The following is a 24671-nucleotide window of genomic DNA, read 5'->3' as shown; positions in this document are numbered from 1 at the left end:
TCAACTTTGGGGGGAAGCCAATTAACCTAACTGCATGTTTTTGGCATATGAGAGGAAACTCACTCAAACACGGGGGGGAACCTGCAAACTCCATGCAGATAGCATCCTGGCTGAACCTAGGATTCCAACCTGGGACCCAGCACTGCAAATGCATAGTGCTAACCTCTGAGCCACTGTGATATCAGAGCCTAATTAAAAAACACAATGATCTGAAGAGTTTACAACAATTGAATAAAGAAGATTAGGTGAAAGTACTGTACATAGAATAAAGTGGAACTAAAGCCCCTTGACTCAGCTATCTACATTGCATTGTAGGTCTCTGCCATCTTCCTATCATCTTCTTTGTTCATCCTCTTTTTCGACTATCTTAATCTTCTGTGCCGCGATGAGGGCACACGCAAGCAAAGCTGGGACTGCTGTCTTTCCCTGGTAACCAAAGATGATGTTGCGCATGCGCAACTCAGCTTTTTTTTTGCATTTCCCAGGTAGGTAAATCGGGTTATTGAAGAAGGGACATCACTTGTCCATTTTTACAATGGCCACCTGTCTGATTTTAAATTTTGTAAAGTGGGACTTTACATTTTAAATAGGAGCAAGATAGAAGGTGCATCAAACAAGAACAAGATAGAAGATAGTAGAACACAGTAAGGTCTGCAAACATGTGGAATAGGCTTTCTCAGGATGTAGTTTTAGCATGCTCTAAAGATTGCTTTAACTCCCCTGGCAGTATAAATAACAAAAACATTTAAATGTAAAAGCAGTACATATAATATTTAAATACTTAGTATTTGAAATTTCCTGCACGGTCCCGCCCCCAGCTGCACGCTCACATACGCGGCTAGCATCTGCTTCCCCTGGCCTCGCATCCCCAACGTTCACATGCTGGGGATGCAGATGCCAGCCGGGCATCACCAGGTTACACAGATGCCTGGCCGGCATCACCAGGGAAAGAAGACGCCAGGCATCGCTGGAGGATGCCACGGGCACCACTTACAAGGTAAGCTTTAAAACTCCATGGCAATTTCACCCCGAGTGTTGCTCGGGGTTACCGCTTTGGTATGGTTAATTCACCCTGAGCCACACTAGGCATTACTGCTAAGGAGGTTAAAAAATAAAAGCTGGATGCTTTTCTAGCGTAGAATACAACTCAGTATTAGAGTTTAAAAGGAATGACACCAGAGACTGTTGATCCAGGGAATATCCAATTGTCCCACAGGGTCAGAAAATGAATTGAACCATGTATGATGAGTTTTTTTGCCTTCCTCTGGATCCACCATATATATATGGTTCCCTGACATATGCAGGTTTCTAGCCTGTTTATTTCAAACTAGTGGTTGAAATTAATTGCCTTGCATCTTTTTGTCAACCTGTGTAACTATGTAAGAAATAACTCCCTATATCATAATGATGTAAAATGTGAAATACCAGAAGTTCATTATCCCTAGAAAACTGACCTTTTCCATACAGAGTACCATTAGTGCCACACAAACGGAAATCAAAGTTCTCCCTACAGATGGCGTCAGTATTGGTACTGCTGGTGCCATGAAATAGGTATCGCTCATTCACCTCTTTGCCCGAATTCCTATTTACCATCTCATGTTTTCGCCTGGGGAAAAAAAAATACAAAACATTTTGTCAAATTCATAAATTTTTTGTTTTAGCATTTCAGTTTGGTACACACTTTAATTATATTCTTATTGTTACAGGTCATGGACTGTACATTCATTTTTCAGTCAACCTTGCAGCATATCCATTTATTAAAAAACCAAACTTAGAGCAAAGGCAATTTTCATACAAATGGGAAACTTCTGTGGTGCAATAGTTAGGAACCCAGAGAGCAATTCTTTGCACAGGCAGAGTGTGAGGTCACAGCTGAGCAGCACATTTTACACTTGTGCATGCTTTGTTGGTGACTTGGAACAAGTGGCCTCCCAAACAGTTCCTTGCTATGGGCACTGGCCTGACTCCCAGGCTGTCCGGCAACCCTTCTTCTGAGGTGGAGGGCACCAGTGATGAAGAAGTCAGCAGTGAGATGACACAACATATGAGGTGGAGCGGAGCGGTATAATCACGTGATTGGCCCTAGGAGACACAGAGAGGCAGTAGAGACTCCTCTGCGGAGGGCAGCTGGTGCGGGAGGTGAATGCTAAGCACAGGCATCACACAGGTGGAGAAGATGGAGCCTTGGAAGGGGAGAGGTCAAGATCTGAAGGAGAACTCTCAGATGATACCCTAGAATATGGAGGGTGGTTCATTCTGCAGCCAGGGAATGTGGCCTCAGGGGGTTGGTCAATAGGAAGCCAGGGTGAAGGTACCGGGGGAAAAAAAGCAGTTGCAAAAATAGTGGGGCTGCTGCAGGCAGTGGAGTGAGCCAGTTTGGGTGATGGGGTAAAAAGTGAGGTTTATATATGCTTTAATGTATGCACAATTGAAGAGCAAGGTATTGTTGCTGATATGGCTGGGGAATATATATTGATATATATGTTAATATATTTTCACTATTGTCATTGGAAAGATTGGATATTGGACAGGGGGTATAGTGGTGAGAGGAAGGGGGTACAGAGTCATTCTTAGACCCTTTGGCAACTGGCTACACAACTTTGCGCTATTTGCAAGTGTGCTGGCGGAAGGTGTTCAACCTTATTTTGTTATCTGGATGCCACAAGTGAGGTACATTCAGTGCTGCACACATGCTACATGGATGCTGCAGCCAGCTCAGGTTTTGAAGCCTACTTTAAAGGAAGGTGGTGCACAAGGAAATGGGAAGAGCCAGGTCTGATGAGCAACATTGCACTATTGGAGTTGTCCCTGATAGTGTTGGCTCAGGAATTGCAGGGAGGGGAGTTGGCGAATTGGAGAATCAGATTCCACTGTGGCAATCTGGGGGTGGTGCAAGTGGTGAATCATTGTACAGCATCGTCACCACTGGTGGTTCAGTTGATGCAGGACCTAGTCTTCGTGTCACTTCAGAGAAATGTGTTGATTCAAGTGGTGCATATCAACTGTCTCAGTTTTCAGTGGGACAAGTTTCGGAACCTGGCTCCAGAGGTGGACGAAGAAGTAGATCAGTGTCCACTGGAGTTTTTTTTTGCACTGGGATCATCAGCATTTGCGCCAGTCTGTGAGCCAGTCAACATGGGCAGCGTAAGCAGCAATATAGAAGGAATGGGAACGTTTTGGGAAGGATTTTGGAGAACCTGTGAATGACCGTGAACATATGTTGTTGCTGTTGCATTGTATTTGCCACTGCTTTATGAGGGAGTTATCATACATGTCATGGTGCCAAGCAGAGGTGGCCTTTTGGTTCAAGTTGAATGGGAGCAGAATTTATGGTAAAGTAGCTTTATAATGAGGGGTTATAGAAGGGGGTTTTGGGGCAAGGAGACACCCTGTGACTTTTGATTTATTAATAGGGTTGTTTCAGGAGATTGGGGAGACTGGTAAGTCATTATAGAGTATAGCACTTTTTAAATTGGCTTTTGTGTTGGCCTTTTTGCAATATCACAGGTGGAGAAATTAGTCAGCTGGGGCCCTTGGGGGCAGTATGGTGGGGAACTGTTGCGGTGGAAGGAGGATCTGCTTAGGTGTAGCCCCACCCTTGAGTGGTTGTATTGCTGAGGCAGAGCTGTTCACCTGGGGGCAGGAGGATGGGTCAAAAAGGGTGTACCAAAGAGGGGTGTGGTGATTCAGGTAATGCCCCTGAGAATCTACAACCAGAAAATAAGTATTGGGAGTAAAGTGGGTAGAGAGAAAGTTGTGTTTAGGACATGTAAATGAAAAAGTTGTATAATATTTAAGTGATAAAAGTGTTGTTGTATTTAATAAATGGCACATTTTTCCAAACAAGTGGTCTGTGATACATTGGGGTTTGATAAAGAAAGAAGTGGAAAGAAGGGGGGGTGACATTAGCTTGGCCAGGTCATGACAACTAATGGATGTTAGTTTTGTTAAGAACGGCTATTTCTTTAGTGTACCTACCTATTTCTAGGTGTACCTTCCAATGCTATTGTGTACAATATATATTACCAACTCTTGTACCCTATGCATTCTGTTGTGCTCTACATACTTGTGACCCTTGTGCTCTATATGCTATGTTGGGCTTTGCATTTTTCTGAATCTTGTACTCTAACTATTATGTTGCCATTTACATACTCCTGAACCTTGCTTCATATACACTAAGTTGTACAGTACATACTCTTGATACTTGTACCCTATACAATATGATATACTGTATATTTTATATATCTTGTCTACATATTCCTGGCCCTTGTACACTATAGCCTATATTTTATGTTACATATTCACAAAACCCAGTACTCTGCATTGAAAACTAATTCCACTGTGGAAGACCTTGTGGTTTTCCAGAAAATGGCAGGTAAAGTTACAGCAGGCAAATATTGCGTGATGGAATTTTGCGTGATGGACAGCGTCCAGAAGGCAGCATAAATATTAGGACATTGAGAAAGGGTGAACTCAACCTACTAGCAACAGTCTCTGCTGTGAAAACACCAGAAGAATGCGTTGCTACTTAATTGCATGTGTGCATTTGCATTTGCGCACCCCTATTTTATTTACATAGCTGAGTATTTGTTTACGCTATATAAATCCTGTTTATTACAAATAATAATTGCTAGCTTGCATCATGACCTGGATGACATGTGTTAGAAATGACACCCATAAAGTTGTGGACAAGTAGCGCGGTGACATTAGGCAAAAAGATGGAGGACCAGAGACGGAGCATGGGTCAGCGAAAGCAGTAGCAATGTGTGGCCTCTGGTCAGCTATCCCCAGGGAGACCGCATTGGTATAAGTTATGGAGAGCTGGGTGTAGTGCATCGTCAATGCCACCCACCCAGAAACGCGAAACACAATTTTAGTGAATGGAGTACTGACAAGTACCGACAGGCCATCACCTATGTCGACAGTGTAGAAGCTGTAGCTATTGGAGACATTGGTGAATATGACGAGGTTAACTGTAGAAGGGGGCAAACTCTGGCCTTTAGACCAGATACAGTCTAGTCGGTAGTTCCTTTCGGCCTAACGCCACCGGGATTAGGCTGGTCGCAATGCATACAGAGGAGAGGGATTTCACTTCAGGGAGTGTTCCTGGTGGGGGGGCGGGACTCAGCCTAGTGTCCTCCTGCCCACCCCTGAAATGGCCTAGTGTCCATTAAAGTTGGCTACCGTTGCACCCCAAGAATTTTTATAGATATTTTTAGATATATGTGGATACATATATATGTATATATGATATATATATATATATGTGTATATGGGTGTATATGTTGGGGCTAAAAAAATCCTGTTTATTATTATTATTATTATTATTATTAATAATAATAATAATAATAATAATATAAATATTATGTGTAGGAATGTTGTGTTTAAAAATGGGAATCTCTTTTAACTGGTACTGGCCATCTGTATCACCTAGGGGATGCCTAATCCTTGGTTATTAACCACCTGGGCATTTCACTGATGTCTAGATTTCTGTACCAAAAGCAGTACACTGTTAAAACAGAGTCCAACGTCACATACCTATAGACAAAACCACATAAAATAAATATATTTTGTATTATTTTGTATTGGATTGGATACAGGACTTTGTATTGAATCCAATACAAAATATTTGAATTTCCCGCTACAACCCCTATCAATTGGCGCACACACGAACATCATCAGGGATCACCAAGGGACACGTACGCCAACGCCGGGTATTCTAATTCTTTCCAAACTTCCATGCAAAAAGTGTTAAATTTTTTGCATGGAAATTTATTTTAGATTGTAAATTATAATTCACCGAATTACTCAATAATTACTTATAATTCACTGAATTACAACGAATTACCGCATCACCGAAATATGTCCAAAATTTTATAAATTTAATATTAAAATTTGTTCATAAAACAAAAAAAAATCTTTAAAAAAAAAGTGTATATTGTAATGTATATGTACAGTAGCATAAATAATATATATATATAATACAATTATATATATATTATATAAATATTTCTTTGTATTGGACTCAATACAGCTTTTTTGTATTGAGTTCAATACAAAGTGATTTGAATTTCCCGTCCCGCCTCCCGCCCGCACTGACGCATGCAGTGACGTCACGGGGAAACCCCGGACATCGTCACTGCACTCGCCGGGAGGAGACTGAAGAGGACGGACGTGTCGGGAGGAGCTGCGGGGACCAGGTGAGTATATTCTTACAATTGTAATCAGATTGTCATACAATGTATGACAATCGGATTGCAATACAACGTTTGAGAAAAGTTCGGGTTTAACATTTTTTGCAAGTGTTATTACCCTGAACCAAGGTCGGGTTTAACGGCCGGGTGGTTAAATAACCTCACCCAAGGAACAACAAACAAACAGATAATAAAACAGATGCCAGTAAACAAGATCTACTTCCCATACTAATTACCAGTAGGACCCTCAAGGGGTAATAAATCAATCAAGCCTGAGTTAGCAGAAGATTGATGAATAACTTGACAGATGGGTTAGGGTGATGACCCAGCTGGACCTTTTGTTGAACCCTAAATTTAGATTCCAGCTCCAGATTCTTATATCAAGTTAAGCTGGGAGGTCCACTGAAATGCATTATTCAATCCCAGTCTAGGGGAGGTGTGTCATCTTACAGATCACACGCAGTAACCAATTCAAAAAGCCCCAATGATTCCTAATGGGAATTAACTATATAAAAATGGGAAATGAGAGAATGGATCTCGCTCGCTTGCTCTTAGGCCTTTCTGAGGTAAGCTGTTATGGAGTCCTGTTCTGAAGGAAGCAGGCTCCTGAAGTACCCAATACCATCCTAGCAGATAGCTATAAACTATTCCTGATTGCAGTCTTATGGGTGTCTATAATATTATTGCATTGTTTGCTTTTGTAATTATTACCAACCATTATTAGATTATTACAGGGGTTACCTACTAACAACCTTATTTTCATGTACTGTATATATTGATTGAAGTTCCTATATCTAACTATATATCAGCAACAATATTCCTGTGTATTTTATGTTTCACATTGTTTTCTTAATTAACTGTTTGAGTGACTAGCTATCATTTGTGCATGAACCTTCATTTTTCGAATAGATATGTGCATTGATAGGAAGATAAAAAATCCATATTTATGCAGATAAATATTCAACACTACCTCTGCTGTAGAGGCTCCAACTATTGAACAGGCTGAGGCTTCCCCTCACATGGACAGTGTAGGGGCCGTAACTATTGGGGACATTGAATGTAAAGCGGTTAGGGCCATCACTTATGAGGAAATGTAGAAGCTGCTGCAGTTTGTGACTTTGGTGAGAAAGAAGGGGTAAATGTTGCTGCAGCTATAGAACATGTAGCTGCACCTAGCAAAGTCTTTGAGAGACCTGAACAAGTTATAATCAATGACAAGAGTTCACAATTAGAAGATGGTGCTGCTGAGAAAATGATTGTGGAAGTGAAGGCTGAAAGAGGGATGGGAAACCTGAAGCCTCCAAATCCAACCAAAGCAGGGATTTTGTACCCAAATGTGATCCGGCCTGTCCTCTGCGAATCTGCCTGTGGCACAGGATACAAATTGCTACGCACCAGTCGTCTTTCAACATGAAAAAGTACCATACTGGAGAGGTGCGTGCATCCACTATGCTGCCTTTTTTCTTTGCCTGCCTCTGCGTCTGCAGATGTGCCCTGCATCTGCTCCAGCCCCATCTCCCCCAGGGCCACATCGTCTCTGATTGTTCACGTGCTTGTGCCCACTCGTCTGTGTTCATTGGGACTGATATGAGGCAGATTTGGGGCCCTTTCCATCCCCAGTCTGTTGCTGCTGCCTCTCCTCTACGTCTGTTTCAGAACTGCTGCTAGCCCTTACAGAGTTTTCTGCACTTGAGGCCCCTGAGACCCAGTCCACAATACTCTCCGCATGACGTGGCTGTATGATTGTAGTAAGCCTCCTCAATAAATCTACCAGCGTACTGGTGCTCCGGACACATCTTAGACCTGTGTGACAGCTTGTGCTGCTGCCTCCAACAGTTTGCTGCTGCTGCTGTCCTACAGTGGCGGACTCCCGGGTAGTATGCCCCCTGCCAGATGTGGCAGGTTCCCCAATGCCATGCCACAAGAGAAATACAGACATTTTTCCGGCTTTTCTGCTAGATAACAAGTGGGACCAGAATAAAATATCTGTATTTGTTTGAGAGAAATACAGAAATTTTTATGGCTTTTTTGATAGAAAGCAAGTGCTATCAGAATGAAATATCTGTATTTCTTGAGAGGACTACAGAAATGTGTCTGCCTTTTTTGCAAGATAGCAAGAGGTAGCATCAAAAACTGCACAATCTGTACTTTTCAAGATATGCCGAAAGCTCCTAACCTGTCCCTGTCACAATGCACTTCTCTCCCTGCTTTTTTCTCTGACACAGAACACAAGATGGAGTGACTAACCCCTCCCTCCTTCCCTGTATATATACCTGTGCTAAGATCTCCCCTGATTGGGCTGTTGGGCCTTGCTGTGCATCCTGGGAGCAAATAATTTGCTCCCAGCCATGCCATAGCCGATGGAAATAGTCGCCGTCCCCGCCCCCTGCATTTTCCCTCCTTTGTTCGGCGAGAACTCAACCTCAACCTTACAGGGCCGTTCTCTCTTAAATGTTTGGTAAGCGAGAACAGCCCGATTCGCCATGAGATCGAACTTACAAATCTCGCTCATCCCTTCTAGTGACTATAAAAAAATGACTGCAGAAGTTCTGCTTCTTTTTCCTGGGATAAACCAACTAACCCTGCAATTTAATACACAAATAATAAAAAAAATTTACAAATTAAAATACCCAACTTACAATAGATATGCCTGCCAGAGAAAGGAATTCTGAATACGCCACAAACTCTGCACCGTAAAGTTTTTGCTCTTCTCCATGAACATTGTAACAATTTTTTGGAACTCGGGAGAATCCGAAGGTACGAGAATTTTCTAGGAAGCATAAAAAACACATTTATATATAAACATAATTGAAATGAATATTGATCTTTTAATTCAATCATTTCACAAAATAAAGAACCTGTCTATTGCAGCAGCCATGCATAATCAATGGTCAGGATTTCAGTTCTGTGGTTTCTAGATGCACTCTGTAATTCATGTCATGGCAATTGTTTTACTTACTTTCATAGTATGGTCCCTAGATGTGATGACAGCCTGGGCCACATTTTCAGCTGTATTGGATAAAGTTATTTTTTCATACTCTATCCAAACCAGCAGGAACTATTTTTTCACTGAATTGTCATATTACTATAAATATCCTTAGATTTTGTTTTTATAAATGTTCTGTTTTGCTGTCAGGTTTGTCCTGCTGTTTGTGCCCCTATTATGAAAATTTATGATGGGGAAAAACAATATTAACTGGACAGAGGATGTGCACCCACTGTAAACTGAACGGTGACCTAGAAAAGGTAAAAGTGTTTCCATGAAAGGTTAGTGGGGTGGAGATGTTAATGCAAAAGGTGGAAGTGAGTCACAGCAAAGCAGGAACCAGAGCACAAGAATGAGAAAAGCTTATTATTTCTTATTATGGCCATCATGATATTGCTGCCAATAGGTATAACATTTCCACTTCCTTATACCTGATACCCAGTCGCCGGCATAAACTTCATATCCCATGTTGATGGGTAGATGTTCGAAGGGGATCCCAATGCAGATTTTGTGCTGATAAAAATGAAAATACTAGTTACCCAACAGCCCCCATTCAGCTCATTTAGTTGTATTATTTATGGATATATTACCATCCTTTCAAAAGATTATTGTACTTATTGTAATCCAGGAATTTTGGTCTTCGACGTACGTCTCTTTTTGTTTGAAATAGTGTGTTGTTTTGTTTCATCTCTGGAAGGAATTTAATGATCAGATGATTTACATAAACAACTGTACTAATTAAGAAACAACAATTAAATTGGCTAAGTTTAACATTGTACCAAAACTGATCCTTTTTACACTTAGCAATGTTCATTACCTATAGACAGTATTATACCTAAAATTACCCTTTGTAGCAACACTGGTCACAGTCTATAGCCCTACTGTTGTTGGTTATAAATCTTCTAATTTTTCCCCAGACCCCAGAAAACATTTCTGTAACTTTTGCTTTTTTTGTGCTTTGCTTTTCTGACCTGGTAAAAAAATATTCCCCCAGCCGCTCCCTCCGCTCCTCCAATGACCTACTAATGACTTCCTCATAACCTCAACACACGCACGGCTCCAAGACTTTTTTAAAGCTGCCCCGACTCTCTGGGATGGTCTTCCTCGTCCTATTCGGCTTGCTCCTACTTTCTGCTCATTTATAAGAGCACTCAAAATCCATTTCTTCAAACTTGCCTACCCGTCTTCTTCTGTCATTAAAAACCCTCACTACTTCCCACCATTACATATCTCCCCCCCTGCTGTGTGATACCTCCCTCCACCTCCTAGATTGTAAGCTTTTCTGGGCAGGGTCCTCTCCTCCTGTGTCACGGTCTGTATCTGTCTGTGATTTGCAAGCTGGATTTAATGTACAGCGATGCATAATATGTTGGTGCTATATAAAGTCTGTTTTTTATTAATATTATTATTATTATTATTATTATTATTAATAATTAATATTAGGTTAGGCATACTGATTTTTCTTTACATGCCAAAAATGTTGAAATTCATTACATGTCACTATTTATTAGCTTATGTACCATGGATTATATGAATAATCATATCATTCCACTTTCATATTGCTAATTTTTCATGACACTTTGGAATTTCATTGGTGACTACTATGTTGATTATGCAACCACCACCAAATACTTAGAAATACCTCCTAGAATAAATGGGTGCCATTAGCAACGCTGCATCTCTTGGGCTCCCAGTGGAGGAAAAATGGCAATGGTGGTGTATAGAACAAAAGCAGAGTTTCCAAAGCCTGAAAACTAGAACAGTCAACCATGGGATTAGTTCCCAAGAGAAGAAGTAGCTGTGAGAGCTATGATAAGCACTTAACCAGAAGATTGTCTCAACCCTGCCATAAATAAGGTGGGATAAACGATACACCAGGGGAAAGTAACCAAAGCAATTTATGGACCATAATGGACCAATGCACAATGTGCGGATGTTCTTAGCCATCACAGGACAGGAGTTAAAGAAGTATAAAAAAGCAATTTGCAGTAAAGCAAGAGAGTGGAAAGAAACTGATATCTCATCAAAAAGAGTATATATCATATTACAATTGACATGATCAAAATAGTTGATTAAAAGGAGTTGTTGCAGTTCGTAATTTTAAGAACTTTGTTATAGGTTTCCAAAGTATAAATTAAAAACTGTGTATATGATTCTGTTACATGGGAAATAGAGCAAACTCTATAGAGCAAACTCTCAGAGATCTCCCACCCTTAATGCTTTCCCTGTCACTCAGCCCCACTTGTCCCACTTCTCTCCCCCAACATGTATTGGCTTACAGTACCTTTGCCACTAAATTCCCCCTTAACAGGGTGTCACCTGCCATGTAATAGTAAAAAGAATTGAAGAGAAAAAATGCTGCAGAAAGACAAGAGAAAATAGAAGAGATTTCTGCCAATTTAAAACGTTTACAAAAGCAACATATGAAAGGTAAAAAATAAGTATATGAAAAAAGTATGGGAAATCATCAAGGTTGATAATATAGAGGAATTGCAAGAAATTAATTCCGGAAATGTTTTATAAGATCACAGAAACACTAAAAAGAATCCAATCCAGAACTACAATGTGTATAAATAAGTGAGAAACTTGCTTGCTGAATAAAAGCAAGTCCTGAAAAGATGGGACCAACACTAAAGAATTGCTTAATGGAACTGTTAATATACATGTTGACCAACATCAGCCTTCAGTGGTCCAGTGTAGCCCATTAAAGAGGATATTGTTGACCTACTGTGGCATGGAAATCAAGCAAAAATTATATAACCATCTACAGCCCATTTGGAAGGGGGAGTGAATGCCAGCTTAGTAAGAATAGACATTTCTTAGTCCTAAATGCTTAAAATGGAATTCAGAAATCATGAGATTGAATTCCTAAATGTACTATATAGGCTCTTGAGTCCTCATCTACACCCCTGCATATAATATATTGCTATCCTTTTCTTCCAGTGTATAAAGTTTGTTTGCACCTTGGCAGTTTATTTCATATTGGTGGGTTTTAGTAGTGAAGGGGATGGTTCCAGTGGGGTTTCGGACATATATCTTCTCCAGGTCTGCTGAGGTTTTTACATTTTTGATCATCTAGAATAAAACACAGAATGAAAATTATTAGCGTGTTTATTAAGTTAAAATCCTCTCACTGTATATAATTTATATAACATTTATATCAGATCATCTCACTGAGCAAATCCTGGTTTGACGTGCTCCTAGCATCATTTACATTTTAAAAAGTTCTTTATGAGCACAGAACCAAGGATGGTAAAATAAAAAAAAATACTTAGAGCCACCAGTAATATGTAGACTCTTCCTTGTCAAGGGGTGCATGGTCTTTCCAGAGCCCCAGATGGCAGGGTGACAACTCAGATGGATTTTATTGTAGAAGTGTTGGAACCAGTAAATGATAAAGCGGACTTATACTCATAAAATTAATTTGAGTAGTTGAATATTACTCACTTGGTATCCATATTCGTTCCAGATGTCAAGTTCGTCCTTCCAGTACCAGATCCACTCGGTGGTCAGTACATAATCAGGACTTCGGGTGACAGATGACGGGGTGGAGAGTCTGCGAACTCGCTTGTCATTGGCTCTCATGGTCTGAAAGTTGATGTTTTTAAAGCTACGAAAGATGCGAAAGAATACAAGAATTATCTGATTACCTTTAAGTTGACTGTAAACTGGATATACATTTGTGCAATGATTAAAAGAAAGACTTCTATATCCTAAAACATGACTGTGAAATTTTATTTACAGCTAAAAGATTTTAGCTGATTTTAAAGACTAAGATAAGGAAAAGATAAAGATAAAGAACTGTCATAGGAGAATAACAACATATTTAGAGGTGACAGCTTGGCAGCCACTGTCCTATTCCTACCAACTCTTTCAAATACATAAGAACATCACCACCCTGGTGATACCAGATGTGTGTACAATGTTGTCTCACATTCACCTCTGAATTGACCTTTTGATCTGACTCCTTCTTCAACAATGGGGAGATCTCTTTCATTAGTTTATGCTTCCCCTACAATGCCTACCTGTCACATTGAGGTTCACTGTAAGCCCTCTCGATATCCTCCATATCTGGAAGGTTCACCCATTTGGACTGATTGCATTCCTGCCAACAGTAGGGCAAATGGAAGTGCACATTGGCGCATTTATCTGTAAGCAAATGACACTGACTGTTATCTGGAACAACATTGACAACATGGATAACCTAATAATAAAAATCTGCAATTGTTTACCTCCAAGCTTGCAGTGCTTCCAAATATGGGAAAGACAAATTTCTGGTGTTTGTATCGATTGCACTGAAATACTAGGTGTACCTAAAAAACACAATTTATATTTTTTTATACATTTATCACTTGTATAATAAACAGTCCACTCTACCTACAACAAGAAATTATTTTATGTATGAGTTATAAAAGTTATCTAAGATAACCACCCCTATGGATTAAACAAATTTAAACACATTTTCTGCTCTGCAACTCCAAGCTAGTAGGTTTGCCAAAGCAGTGGTCCCAAACCTTTTGGACATCACAGGACAGTATATTTACGGACTCTGGACCACGCATGCGAAACTTCGCCCAGAGTGATGTCATAATGCGAAACCCCACCGTCTGGGTGGGTTGTCCAGAGACACAAACCGCCCACCACCCTGAGCATGCGATGCGTACAGGTCCGCGACTTTGGCTGGTGCGCTGCCCCCAATCGGGGTCCTTCCCCTGACCCCACGGGGGGTTGCACAGGCCAGAGCCGCCAACCACCCAAATTTTCTTATTTTTTCCTTTCAAGAAGAAAAGATATTTTGATTTTAAAATGTATGCCAAACATTTTGTGGACAAGGTAAGGTTAACAGTTGACACAAGGACAAACCTCCCCATTGAAAGGTTTACCCTCCCTTTTATTTTCTGATAACAATGAATATGCCTAGCAGGACAAAGCAATAAAAGGATACAAAATAGAAGAGACTGCAACACACATAATCTAAGAAAGAGAAAAGTTTTGGCTATACATACACTTGAAAGGTCTTGTCTACTCCAGACTCTAGACTTTTTTTTTTCTACTTATGTACTTGTGGGTGTTGATGGCAAATAAATGTTATAGTCTTTATTAGTGAACTATAAATACCAGTAGTATCAGTAACTTGTTTGTATTACACTTTTTTTGTAGTCTCTTCAGTTGTACATGACCGCTGTAACAGAAAATGATTGAAATATTACATGAACTTGAAGGAGATCAAAACTTACCAAACTTTATAGTGGTATTTGTTGATAAGGAACTCCTTGGATCATTGGATGGGACTTTCGAAGCAAAGGTAAAAGATGTTGGCGTAAAGCAACGTTCTTTTGAAGAAGGTGGAGAAGATGAAGGTGAAATTGCCCTTCTTTTTCTGGATGTACGCCTTGATATGCTAGGTTCCAAAGGATTTGTTGTTATCAGATTATCTAAAGGCAGTTGTGTATGAGAAAATCTTGTAGAAGAACAGGTGAATTTGGCATTCCTATATTTTATTTCATTGGTATTACCAAGTGGTAATAGTAGGTCTCCACTAGATACATTGGAAATACCATTACCAAATTGTAATGGTGATGTTGGGTTGCTACTTGATTCATTGAAAGTTTTACCAAATCGTGATGTTGATATTGGGATTGCATCAGATACATTTGAATTCCCTTTTGGAGTCTGGGAGCTTGCTTCCCTGGATCCAAAGCGTTCTTTAAAATTTTCCATTGGCTGGGTGAAATCTAGTAACAGGCAAAAAATCTAGACAGCATCAGCAAATGGTACAGATCTTGATTCTTCATGTGGTATGATCTCACTGGTGGAAGTGGTGTCCTAAAGACATTTATAAAAAATATACATTTTAAAAACAGAGTTCACCATGGTTTGGGAAAGTAAATAAAATACTTGGTTTACATGTACAATAGATGACATTATATATGGGTGGGGATAACAACTCCCATCCTTCAATCATTACTGTTTTTTTGTTTTATTGTAAAAATTATAAAGGCTTTTTTGGGTATCCAATTCAAAATCCATGAGTGTATGTAGTTGCCCATCTTTTGGAGCCATAAAAACCCTTGAGCTTAGTCTTTGAGAATGTGTGCCCATTTGTGAGGTCGGACTGGGATCCCCAAGAGTTTAGTAGGGTTGAGGTCAGGGCTCTGTGCATTGAGTGTCATTAAGGTCCCCTCCCAAAAACTTACATGCAAAAAAAGTCACATCACATTGTAACAGGTCCTCACTGGACCCCTCCCTACCCTCTAACTACCGTCCTATCTCCCTTCTCCCATATGTCTCCAAACTTCCCTACCCGTCTTCTTCTGTCTTTTGAAACCATCACTACTTCCCACCACTACATATCTCCCACCCTACTGTGTGTGAAATTCCCCCACCTACTAGATTGTAAGCTCTTTGGGGCAGGGTCCTCAACTCCTGTGTCACTGTCTCTATTAGTCTGTCATTTGCAACCCCACAATTTAAAAGAGTGCTCAAAACCCATTTATTCAAACTTGCGTTTTGAAACCGTCACATCACTTCCCACCACTACATATGTCCCCTCCTATTGTGTATTAATTCCCCCACCTACTACTGTGTCACTGTCTCTATTACTCTGTCATTTGCAACCCCTATTTAATGTACAGCGCTGCGTAATATGTTGGCGCTATATAAATCCTGTTTATTATTATTATTATTATTATTAATAATAATAATAATAATAATATTAATAACAGGCATGCAGATATATAGTTTTGGCCTTTTAGCTCTTGATAATAGGAATATGTTTGGTTGTAGGACATGTCCAAGATTATTGCCCTTGGAACTGACTTACCGACAATAGCTGTTTATTGACAGGGCCATGTTAAAAGTTACAATAGATTTTACTTTATGTAGATCTATTTTATTTAGATCTAACATTACTGTATGAGGAAAATGTTAATTGCGATGATCCTCAGTCAACTGAAGAAATAAGAAACCCTGAAGATACTGATCCTAAATGTAAAATGGTCCATGGTAAAAAAAGCCAACCAGATTGTCCAAGCAATCTAACCATCAGACAAGGTTGGAAATGTAGTAATACTAAATAAAGACCACTATAGAGACATATGTTTAAAAATCTTGAAGATTAAAGATTGTTATAAACCAATTTAAAAAATTTCCATTGATTTTAATATGAAGAATTATGAAGAATTTTATAATCTAATTGGTAAAGCATATAATAATAATATAATTGACAAGAATACTTTTGAATTTCTCAGAATCTCAAAATGTCCAGTACTTCCTACGTTTTATGCACTCCTAAAAATCCACAAAAATGCTACAGACCCTCCAGGACGTCCAATAGTATCTGGAATTGGTAGCATCTCTTCGAATGCAAGTCAACGTGTGGATCAATATTTACACCCCTTTGTTCTGAGTTCACCTTCATATATAAAAGATACACCTGAACTTCTTAAAATGATTGATGACTTATATGTACCCCAAGGAGCTATTTTAGTAGCGATGGACATAGAACCACTATATTCGACGATTTCACATCAAAAGGGCCTGGAAACAATCAGAACTTATCTAGGTGAATTTAGCCAAACTACTCAGACACAAGGCCAATTTATATTGGCTTTGTTGGAGTATATTCTGTATAATAATATATTCACCTTTGATGGACAACCCTACCTCCAAGGGCAGGGTGTGTTAATGGGGACACAATGTGCCCATTGTCACTGCTGCCAACCTTTACCTGGGGGTATGGAAAAGAGATTTATTCCCGGATGAATCCTTATCGATGTACCTTCCCCACATTCTTTTTTTGTGGAAAGTACATGGATGATGTAATTTTAATTTGGACTGGTTCAAAATCCGAACTTTTTTGACAAAATTCAGAACAACAGATACAATTTGAAATTTACATTGGAAACCAGTGATTCATCTTTACCATTTTTAGATGTAACTATAAAAATTACCAAACAAAATACCTTGATGTCCAAACTATATCATAAAAATACAGCAGGCAATACAATTCTGTCAGCTAATATTGCCCATCCGATCCCCCTAAAAAATAGTATTCCGTATTCACAGTATCTGCGAATACTGTGAATCTGCGAATGAATCTGCGAACTGTGAATCTGCGAATACATACCAGAGAGCTAAGTCCCAGTCTAGATCACAAGTATTGTTTAAAAGAAAAGATGTGAATAAGGAACCCCGTATAAACATAATCATAAGGTATTCACAAAATCTCAAGACACTGGGAGATATTTTAGAGAAATTCTGGCCACTCTTAAAAACGGATCCAATAATTGGAAAACATATACCAAATCATCCTCAGATAACTGCCCTCATTAAAAGATAAGTTGGTGAAAAGTCATTTTTTGCCTATGACAATGAAAAGGAAGGAAGAATGTCCCATCGGGTAGATTTGCTTGCAAAAAATGCAACCAATGTAAGTGGATCCATACAGATACGGATTTTTTTGAAATACCCATTTGTTTCACTCCCCATTAACATATTGATTGCAACACTGTGAGAGTGATTTGTTTAGCGTTTTGTAGCTGTGGCAGGTTCCACGTTTTGTAGCTGTGGCAGGTGAAAGTAAAAGAGCTTTTAAAAAAAGAATTTATGAACATGTGTACAATATAACTAGCGGTAAAAATATAACACAGTTTAGTTTTCAAATGGGAACCTGCCACAGCTATAATAGTGTAGAAATTAGATTTATTGCCCTCGAGAAACTCTCTCCAAAAGAAAGAGGTGGAGATTTTGATAGGGAGTTTCTCCAAAGAGAGGCAAGATGGACTTATCAACTCAAAGCCAATAGATTAAATGAAGGCTTAAATGAAATTATTAGTTACAACTCTTTTTTATAATAGAAATACCTGATGTGTGACCAATAAAATGAATACAAAAATATTCCCGTCAATAAAGTAGCCATCATTATCTGTGAAAAGATAAGATTATTATGGTCTGTTTATCCTCATCTTTTTTTTTCTTTTTCTTTCCTTCTTTTTGTTTTTTCCTTTTTTCTCTCTCATTCTTTTTTTTTTTTGTCTCCCCCCCCCCATTCCCTTTCCATTTGCTACATATGTCTGATGTCATTAACCCAAATGTTGTTATTTTCATGTATGATTTAAATTGATTCATTGTGAAACATTGTGTCAAAACAATACTCTAATTATCATTGAATGATTGTCTCCAAAATTGAATATTAATTTTTGATTATGCTGTTAATTAATTTTTCTTCTTGTTTTGTGTCTCTGGGACATGGAGAGCCCTAGTGTTGCTCATCATTAAAATGGCTGACGCTGGGGCGTTTCTTTGTCCAATGGCAGACAGTCCATTCGGACTGCCTTGCCATGGACGTAATTTGTGCTCTCTGTGTCCCCTGGGCATCTTCCCCCGTCCTGTCTGGTTCCAGTTCTGGTTTGGCGGCTGGGAATAACGGAGGAATCCTCCTTTTCTCCCCTGCACGTCTTTGCAGGGAGAATCGGAGGCACGTTCCCATGTCTCTGCCCCACGCTGCATCACAACAGCGTAGGCGTAAATGCTCACATGGACGCTCACTCCATTAGTGCCGCTTCATAAACGCCGACAGCAGGGATACGTCTAGGCTCCAGCATGAGGAGGATGCATGTCAAACATTATCTGTGTGAGGGATACCTATAACATCCCCTCAAAACATAATTGTTTTTTCTGGTAAATCACTAGACCAATATATGCTCTAATAGTTTGGATTTGCTTATGATGGAAGTCACTAATAATATGTAGCTTCTCATTAATGATCCGGCAAATGTATTTCAAAAGGGGGCACCTCTATTAATACAGCATATAAACTGTCATTATTTTGGGATATTCCTCAATAAAGTAGCTGGTGACTTAAATCAGTTGTGATCACGTGTTTCTAAGATAATCCCCCATATATGAGATATATTAAACTACTTATGTTACCATCATAAATTGAATAATACTCTACAGCTATCCATAGTTTATTGAATCGTTTGATTGAATCTTTAGGAAGTCCATAAAAGTATCTACCGTATTTTTTGCCATATAAGACGCACTTTTTCTTCCCCAAAACTGGGGGGGGGTATGAATGGCACATGAGTGATCAGAAGGGGAATAATCTTTCAGAATCTTTTTTTCTAGATTTTCCTCCTTTAAAATTAGGTGCGTCTTATATTCCGGAGCGTCTTATACGGTGAAAAATACGGTATATAGATCTGGAAATATTAATTAAGATGAAGGATAATAGTAATATATTGACCAAGCTCTGTAATTCCTACATAATTCTTTGAAATTCAATGTGAATACTTTCAAAAACTGTCTGTAAACAATTCTAGGTGACATGTTAAGAAGATAATATGAGATAATCCTTATTTGCTAGCCTATACCACTGCCTAGCTTGAAGTCAGTGCTCTTTTTGTTTGAGGAGATACCCACCTTACAATGTTGTTGTCAACATTTTCCAAGAATTGGTATGTAAAATACCAGTTTGAAAGCACTTAATAAGGCAATAAAATAATTGTAAACCAGATACTATTGATTCTTATATGTTGTCAGGTCTCAGTAATTTTCTGATGAAGTAGGTTTAAACCTGCGAAACGCATAGAAAAGTCAAAGACTCCATCCGACTTATATGAGACCTTGCTCTGATGTGGAAAATATATTTGTTTTTATATCATTGAATACTCACTTTTGTGAACCTTTTACTACTGTTTTAAACTTTCTAAAATAAAAGTTATATTTTTGATTTATTTTAAATTCTGTGCGTAAAAAGTCCCGTGATTTGCTTGTGATACCTAAGTGTATGTTTATCTTGTTTGGATGTGGCACATATCTGAGAAGTCTTCATAACCTGACCTCTACTCCAAAATATATTTGTGATATTTTACTTTATGTATTTTTTAATACTTTCCTATTTGGGTTAGAGCAACATGACTTGGTGTCCAGTGCTGACTTTACCCCAGTACACTCTTTTAAGCCTGGCATGTAAGTAAGGACAGATAGAGTATTGGTGTTTTCTCAACCTTTTTACCATGGATGAACCTCTTGAAATAACTTTCTTAATATGAACATCTTCTAATATTACTATATCCACTACATACATAGCTAAAAAGATCATTGGTGTCACTTAAACTGACCTGAGAGGTGCAAATTGCTCATTGCTCAAGAAACCCCTAACAACCTCTGAAGGTATCCTGGTTGACATACATTGATCTAAACCAAGCATCAGAAATCAATTAATATTATAACAGTAGGCACAAATTTACTCTAAGCTTTGCAGTCCACCTTTTATCCTTAGAACATCCTCGAATTCCACTCCAGTGACTTTACCATGGTTAAAGTGGAACTAAATCCACATGGTTCAGCTATTAATATAATTATTATTATTATTAACCACCTGGGCGGTTAGCCTGAACCTGGTTCGGGGTAAGAAAACTTGCTAAAAGCGTTTACCCCGTACCAGGTTCGAGGTAGCTAAAAATAAAAACAAGCGTTACAGTGCAATCTGATTGTCATACAACATTGTATGACAATCCGATTACAACTAAAAAAAACACTTACCTTGTCCCCGCAGCTCCTCCGGAAACATCCGTCCTCTTCTGTCTTCTCCCAGCGTGTGCAGTGACGATCTCCGGGGTTTCCCGGTGAGGTCTGTGCATGCGTTGATGCGGGCGGGAGGCGGGGCGGGAAATTCAAATCACCTTGTATTGGATTCTATACAGAAAAGCTGTATTGAGTCCAATACAAAGAAATCTTTATATAATATATATATCATTTTATTTTATATATATATATATATATATATATATATATATATATAAATATATACATATAAATATATATATTATATAAGCTACTGTACAGTTATATTACACACTATTTTTTTTTAAAGATTTTTTTTATAATGTTTTATAAATTTTTTTTTAAAGTTTATTATTAAATATATAACATTTTGGACATATTTCGGTGAAATATGCCTAAGAATTATAGCCTACAATCCAAAATAAATTTCCATGCAAAAAAAGTAACACTTTTTGCATGGAAGTACACAAGAACTTGACCTGTACACGTCCCTCGGCGATTCCTGATGATGTCAGTACATGCGCCCGTCAACGGGGGTCGTAGCGGGAAATACAAATATTTTGTATTGGATTGAATACAAAGTCCTGTATCCAATCTAATACAGAAAATATATTTATGTGGTTTTGTCTATAGGTATGTGACATTGGACGTTAAAATTTACCACACTAGGGAGGTGTTTTAGAAAAATATATTACTATACAGTATACGAATTATTGCATTTTCAGTATTTCAGTTAATTTTTTTTTAATATGATTATGTGTTTCAAACTTTATTATAGTCAGGATATCCACTAGACCCTTGTTTGGACATATTTCTGTAAGTTACATGTTTTCATGAAAAACAGTGTACCGCTTTTGGTACAGAAATCCAGACATCAGTGAAACGCCCAGGAGGTTAATAATAATAATAATAATAAACAGGATTTATTTAGCGGCAACATATCATGCAGTGCTGTACATTAAATAGGGGTTGCAAATGACAAACAAATACAGACTGTGACACTGGAGTTGAGGGCCCTGCCCCAAAGAGCTTACGATCTAGTAGGTGGGGGAATTATTACACAATAGGAGGGGACATATGTAGTGGTGGGAAGTAGTAACGGTTTCAAAACGCAAGTTTGAAAAACTGGGTTTTGAGCACTCTTTTAAATGAGCAGAAAGTAGAAGCAAGCCGAATAGGATAAGGAAGACCATTCCAGGGAGTTGGGGCAGCTCTAGAAAAGTCTTGTAGACATGCGTGTGATGAGGTTATGAGTGAGTAAGTCATTAGTAGGTCATTGGAGGAGCAGAGACAGCGGCTGGGGGAGTATTTTTTTAAATGGTCAGAAAGGTAAGTGGGACAATAACTGTGTAGGGATTGGAAGGCCAGACCGCAACACCAGGTCACCAGATTATATCGGACCAGACCGCACCAGGTCACTCCAGACGCCACCGTGAAGACCAGTTTAACAGTCTGAAATATATCCCACTTGGAAATTTTATCTCCAATCTTAGACCCCCCCCCCCTTTGCACGGAGCCCTACCATGCCAAGGGGCCACTCCGACATCATATGATGTAGCACTATGCTACCCCCATTTTTCAGCCACCGAAATGGCCCACCGCTGTATGTAGCTCACACCGTGCAGTATGGAACCATGAGCGTTCCGCATCCAACCAGTCCTGGCCATTGTATCGGACCAGACCGCAACCCAGGTCACTCCAGTCGCCACTGCGAAGACCAGTTTAACAGTCTCAACTGGTCCTGGTCCCCTTATCCATGGTGGGAGAGTGGCCCACCTCCGTCTTTACTTCACTCCGGGCAGTGTACAAGTAACCCATGTCCCGCCCGAAACCCTCCCAGGCATTTTCTGCCAACACCACAAAATTATCTCCCCTTCAGCCCGTACCGCACCACGCCAGGGCCACTCACTTGCCCCCGAATGTGCGAGGCTCCGACCCCATTTCTCATCACTGTGAATACAGGAGCCCGATCCAATATACTCCCATTCCAGGGGAGACCACTACCTCCTTATCAGCTGTAAAAAATCTTCCGCACACCCTGCCCCAAGCAACCGTGCCCAACTCACCCCCCAATGCAACAAAACCAACCACAGCTGAACGCCCCAACCTGAAATTGAAAACACTCATTCCCTCAAAGTCCGCAAGTCCATACTATGACCCGAGTACCGCAAAAACCAGCTGCCCCTGCTAACTGCCTCCCCATACCCCTACCAACTATAGAAGTACCTGCCAACCAAGTCAATAACCCATAACCACAACCTCAACAGACCTACCCACAAAACACCCCCGGCCTGGGACTTCACCCTACTTACTCTACACCTCAGACTATGCCTGCCACAATCCACTGCAAACCAGCCACCGCGCAGACTCCAGGGGTAAAAACAAAGGAAACACACCAACCCACCGAACCACAACACCGGGGAGAAAGAAAATAGAGCCCATCCCGCTGTATCAACACAAGGGAGTAATAAAAGTATACCAGTCCTCTAAAACTGACTTCCAACGGTCAATAGCATTGACAGCACCGCCACCCGGGAACAATAGATTAAGCCTTCCCACTGTACCGACCTGGGAGAAAAGAGCACATACCACCCCACCGCACTGGGAGAAGATGCACCCCATCCCCAAATACCGACACCCGGTAGCGACCACAAATATCACCCCGTCCAACTGACCTTGGGAGAGAAGTTTAAACTCTCCCACCGCAAGCACCCAATTAAGGAGTAATAAAGTATACTAACCCCTATTACTAACACCTGGAAGAAACCCAACCCACAGTACCGACACCAAGGCGTAAAACAGTATACCATCCCACAGTACTGACACCATGGAGTAACAGCAGATATCACCCAGCCCAACCGACCCCTGGGGGTGAAGCATAATCCCTCCCCCAGCACCCAAACTAGAAGTAACAAAGTATACCAACCCCAGTTACTGACCAATGGAAAAAATACTGTACACCCAACCCCCAGCGGTGGCCCTAAGGCGTAATACCGTGTACCATCCCCCGGTACTGACAAATGGGAGAAACTGTGATTACATCCCACAGCACAGACCCCAGTAAGTAATACTAAATACCATCTCCCCAGTACTGAAGATTGTGGGAAAAGCAAGGACCATGCCCCAGGACAGACACCAGGGAGTAATACAACATACCATCCCCCAGTACGACCACTGTGAGCCCCCCTACAGCACTGTTATCAGGGGGTAGCCAAGTATACCATCCACCCCAGTACTACCACCCGGGAGAAATCATGTAAAACATCCCACAGGGCTGACCCTTGGCGTAATAACAAATCTCATCCCACCATACTGACACCAAGGAGTAATAGAAAATATCCCCCCCCCCAAACGAAGACAGGGGAGAAATAGTGTAAACCCTCCCACCGTACTAACCTGGTAATAATAGAATATACCATCCCGCACCCCTGACCATAGGGAGGAACTGAGCGTACCAACCCCACTGCGCTGACAAATAGAGTACTAGACTATACTATTACCCAAACTGCACCCAAAGAACAATATACCATTCATCCTCCCCACTGCACGGGCAACAGCGAATAGGCAGTGCACCATCCCGCTGCACCAACACCCAGGAGCAATAGTGTAACATTCCTGACCTCCGCTCCACCCCCTGCTGACTGCCACCTCCAACGAACGCGTCCCCTTCCATCCCCCTAATTCAGATACTTCCCCCGGTCATCAAAAAGAAACCCTTCCACCAAGGTGCCTAACCATCTTTCCTCTGCTGCACCTCCAAAACGCTCCCCAACAGTACCCCTGCATGTAAACCCAGGAGGAGCCGACCGCTCCTCACTAAATGATGCAGCCTTAACTGTGCACCTGCATACCAGCCTCCGTTTCCCGCTCCCCTCGCGGATGCCCCAATACTAGTGCACTCCTCAAACAAGCCCAAACCC

At 40.2% G+C, this 24671-nt stretch overlaps 1 protein-coding gene across 1 annotated transcript in view; it reads right to left on the bottom strand.

Moving 5' to 3' along the window:
* Positions 1–24671, bottom strand: part of LOC140323150 (protein mono-ADP-ribosyltransferase PARP12-like) — a 28747-nt gene that overhangs the window by 1885 nt on the left and 2191 nt on the right. Inside the window, exons 2-10 of the mRNA XM_072399956.1 lie at positions 14418–15006; positions 13413–13493; positions 13206–13329; positions 12628–12790; positions 12144–12255; positions 9771–9870; positions 9612–9693; positions 8834–8964; positions 1455–1606 (exon numbers count right to left, since the gene is read on the bottom strand). Of these exons, the coding sequence (XP_072256057.1) occupies positions 1455–1606; positions 8834–8964; positions 9612–9693; positions 9771–9870; positions 12144–12255; positions 12628–12790; positions 13206–13329; positions 13413–13493; positions 14418–14901 (1429 nt within the window). The 5' untranslated portion in view covers positions 14902–15006. The remainder of the gene's footprint in view (positions 1–1454; positions 1607–8833; positions 8965–9611; positions 9694–9770; positions 9871–12143; positions 12256–12627; positions 12791–13205; positions 13330–13412; positions 13494–14417; positions 15007–24671) is intronic.

This window comes from Pyxicephalus adspersus, chromosome 2, assembly GCF_032062135.1.
Source record: "Pyxicephalus adspersus chromosome 2, UCB_Pads_2.0, whole genome shotgun sequence".
Lineage (NCBI taxonomy): Eukaryota > Metazoa > Chordata > Amphibia > Anura > Pyxicephalidae > Pyxicephalus > Pyxicephalus adspersus.
This window is presented reverse-complemented; position numbering and strand designations above follow the sequence as displayed.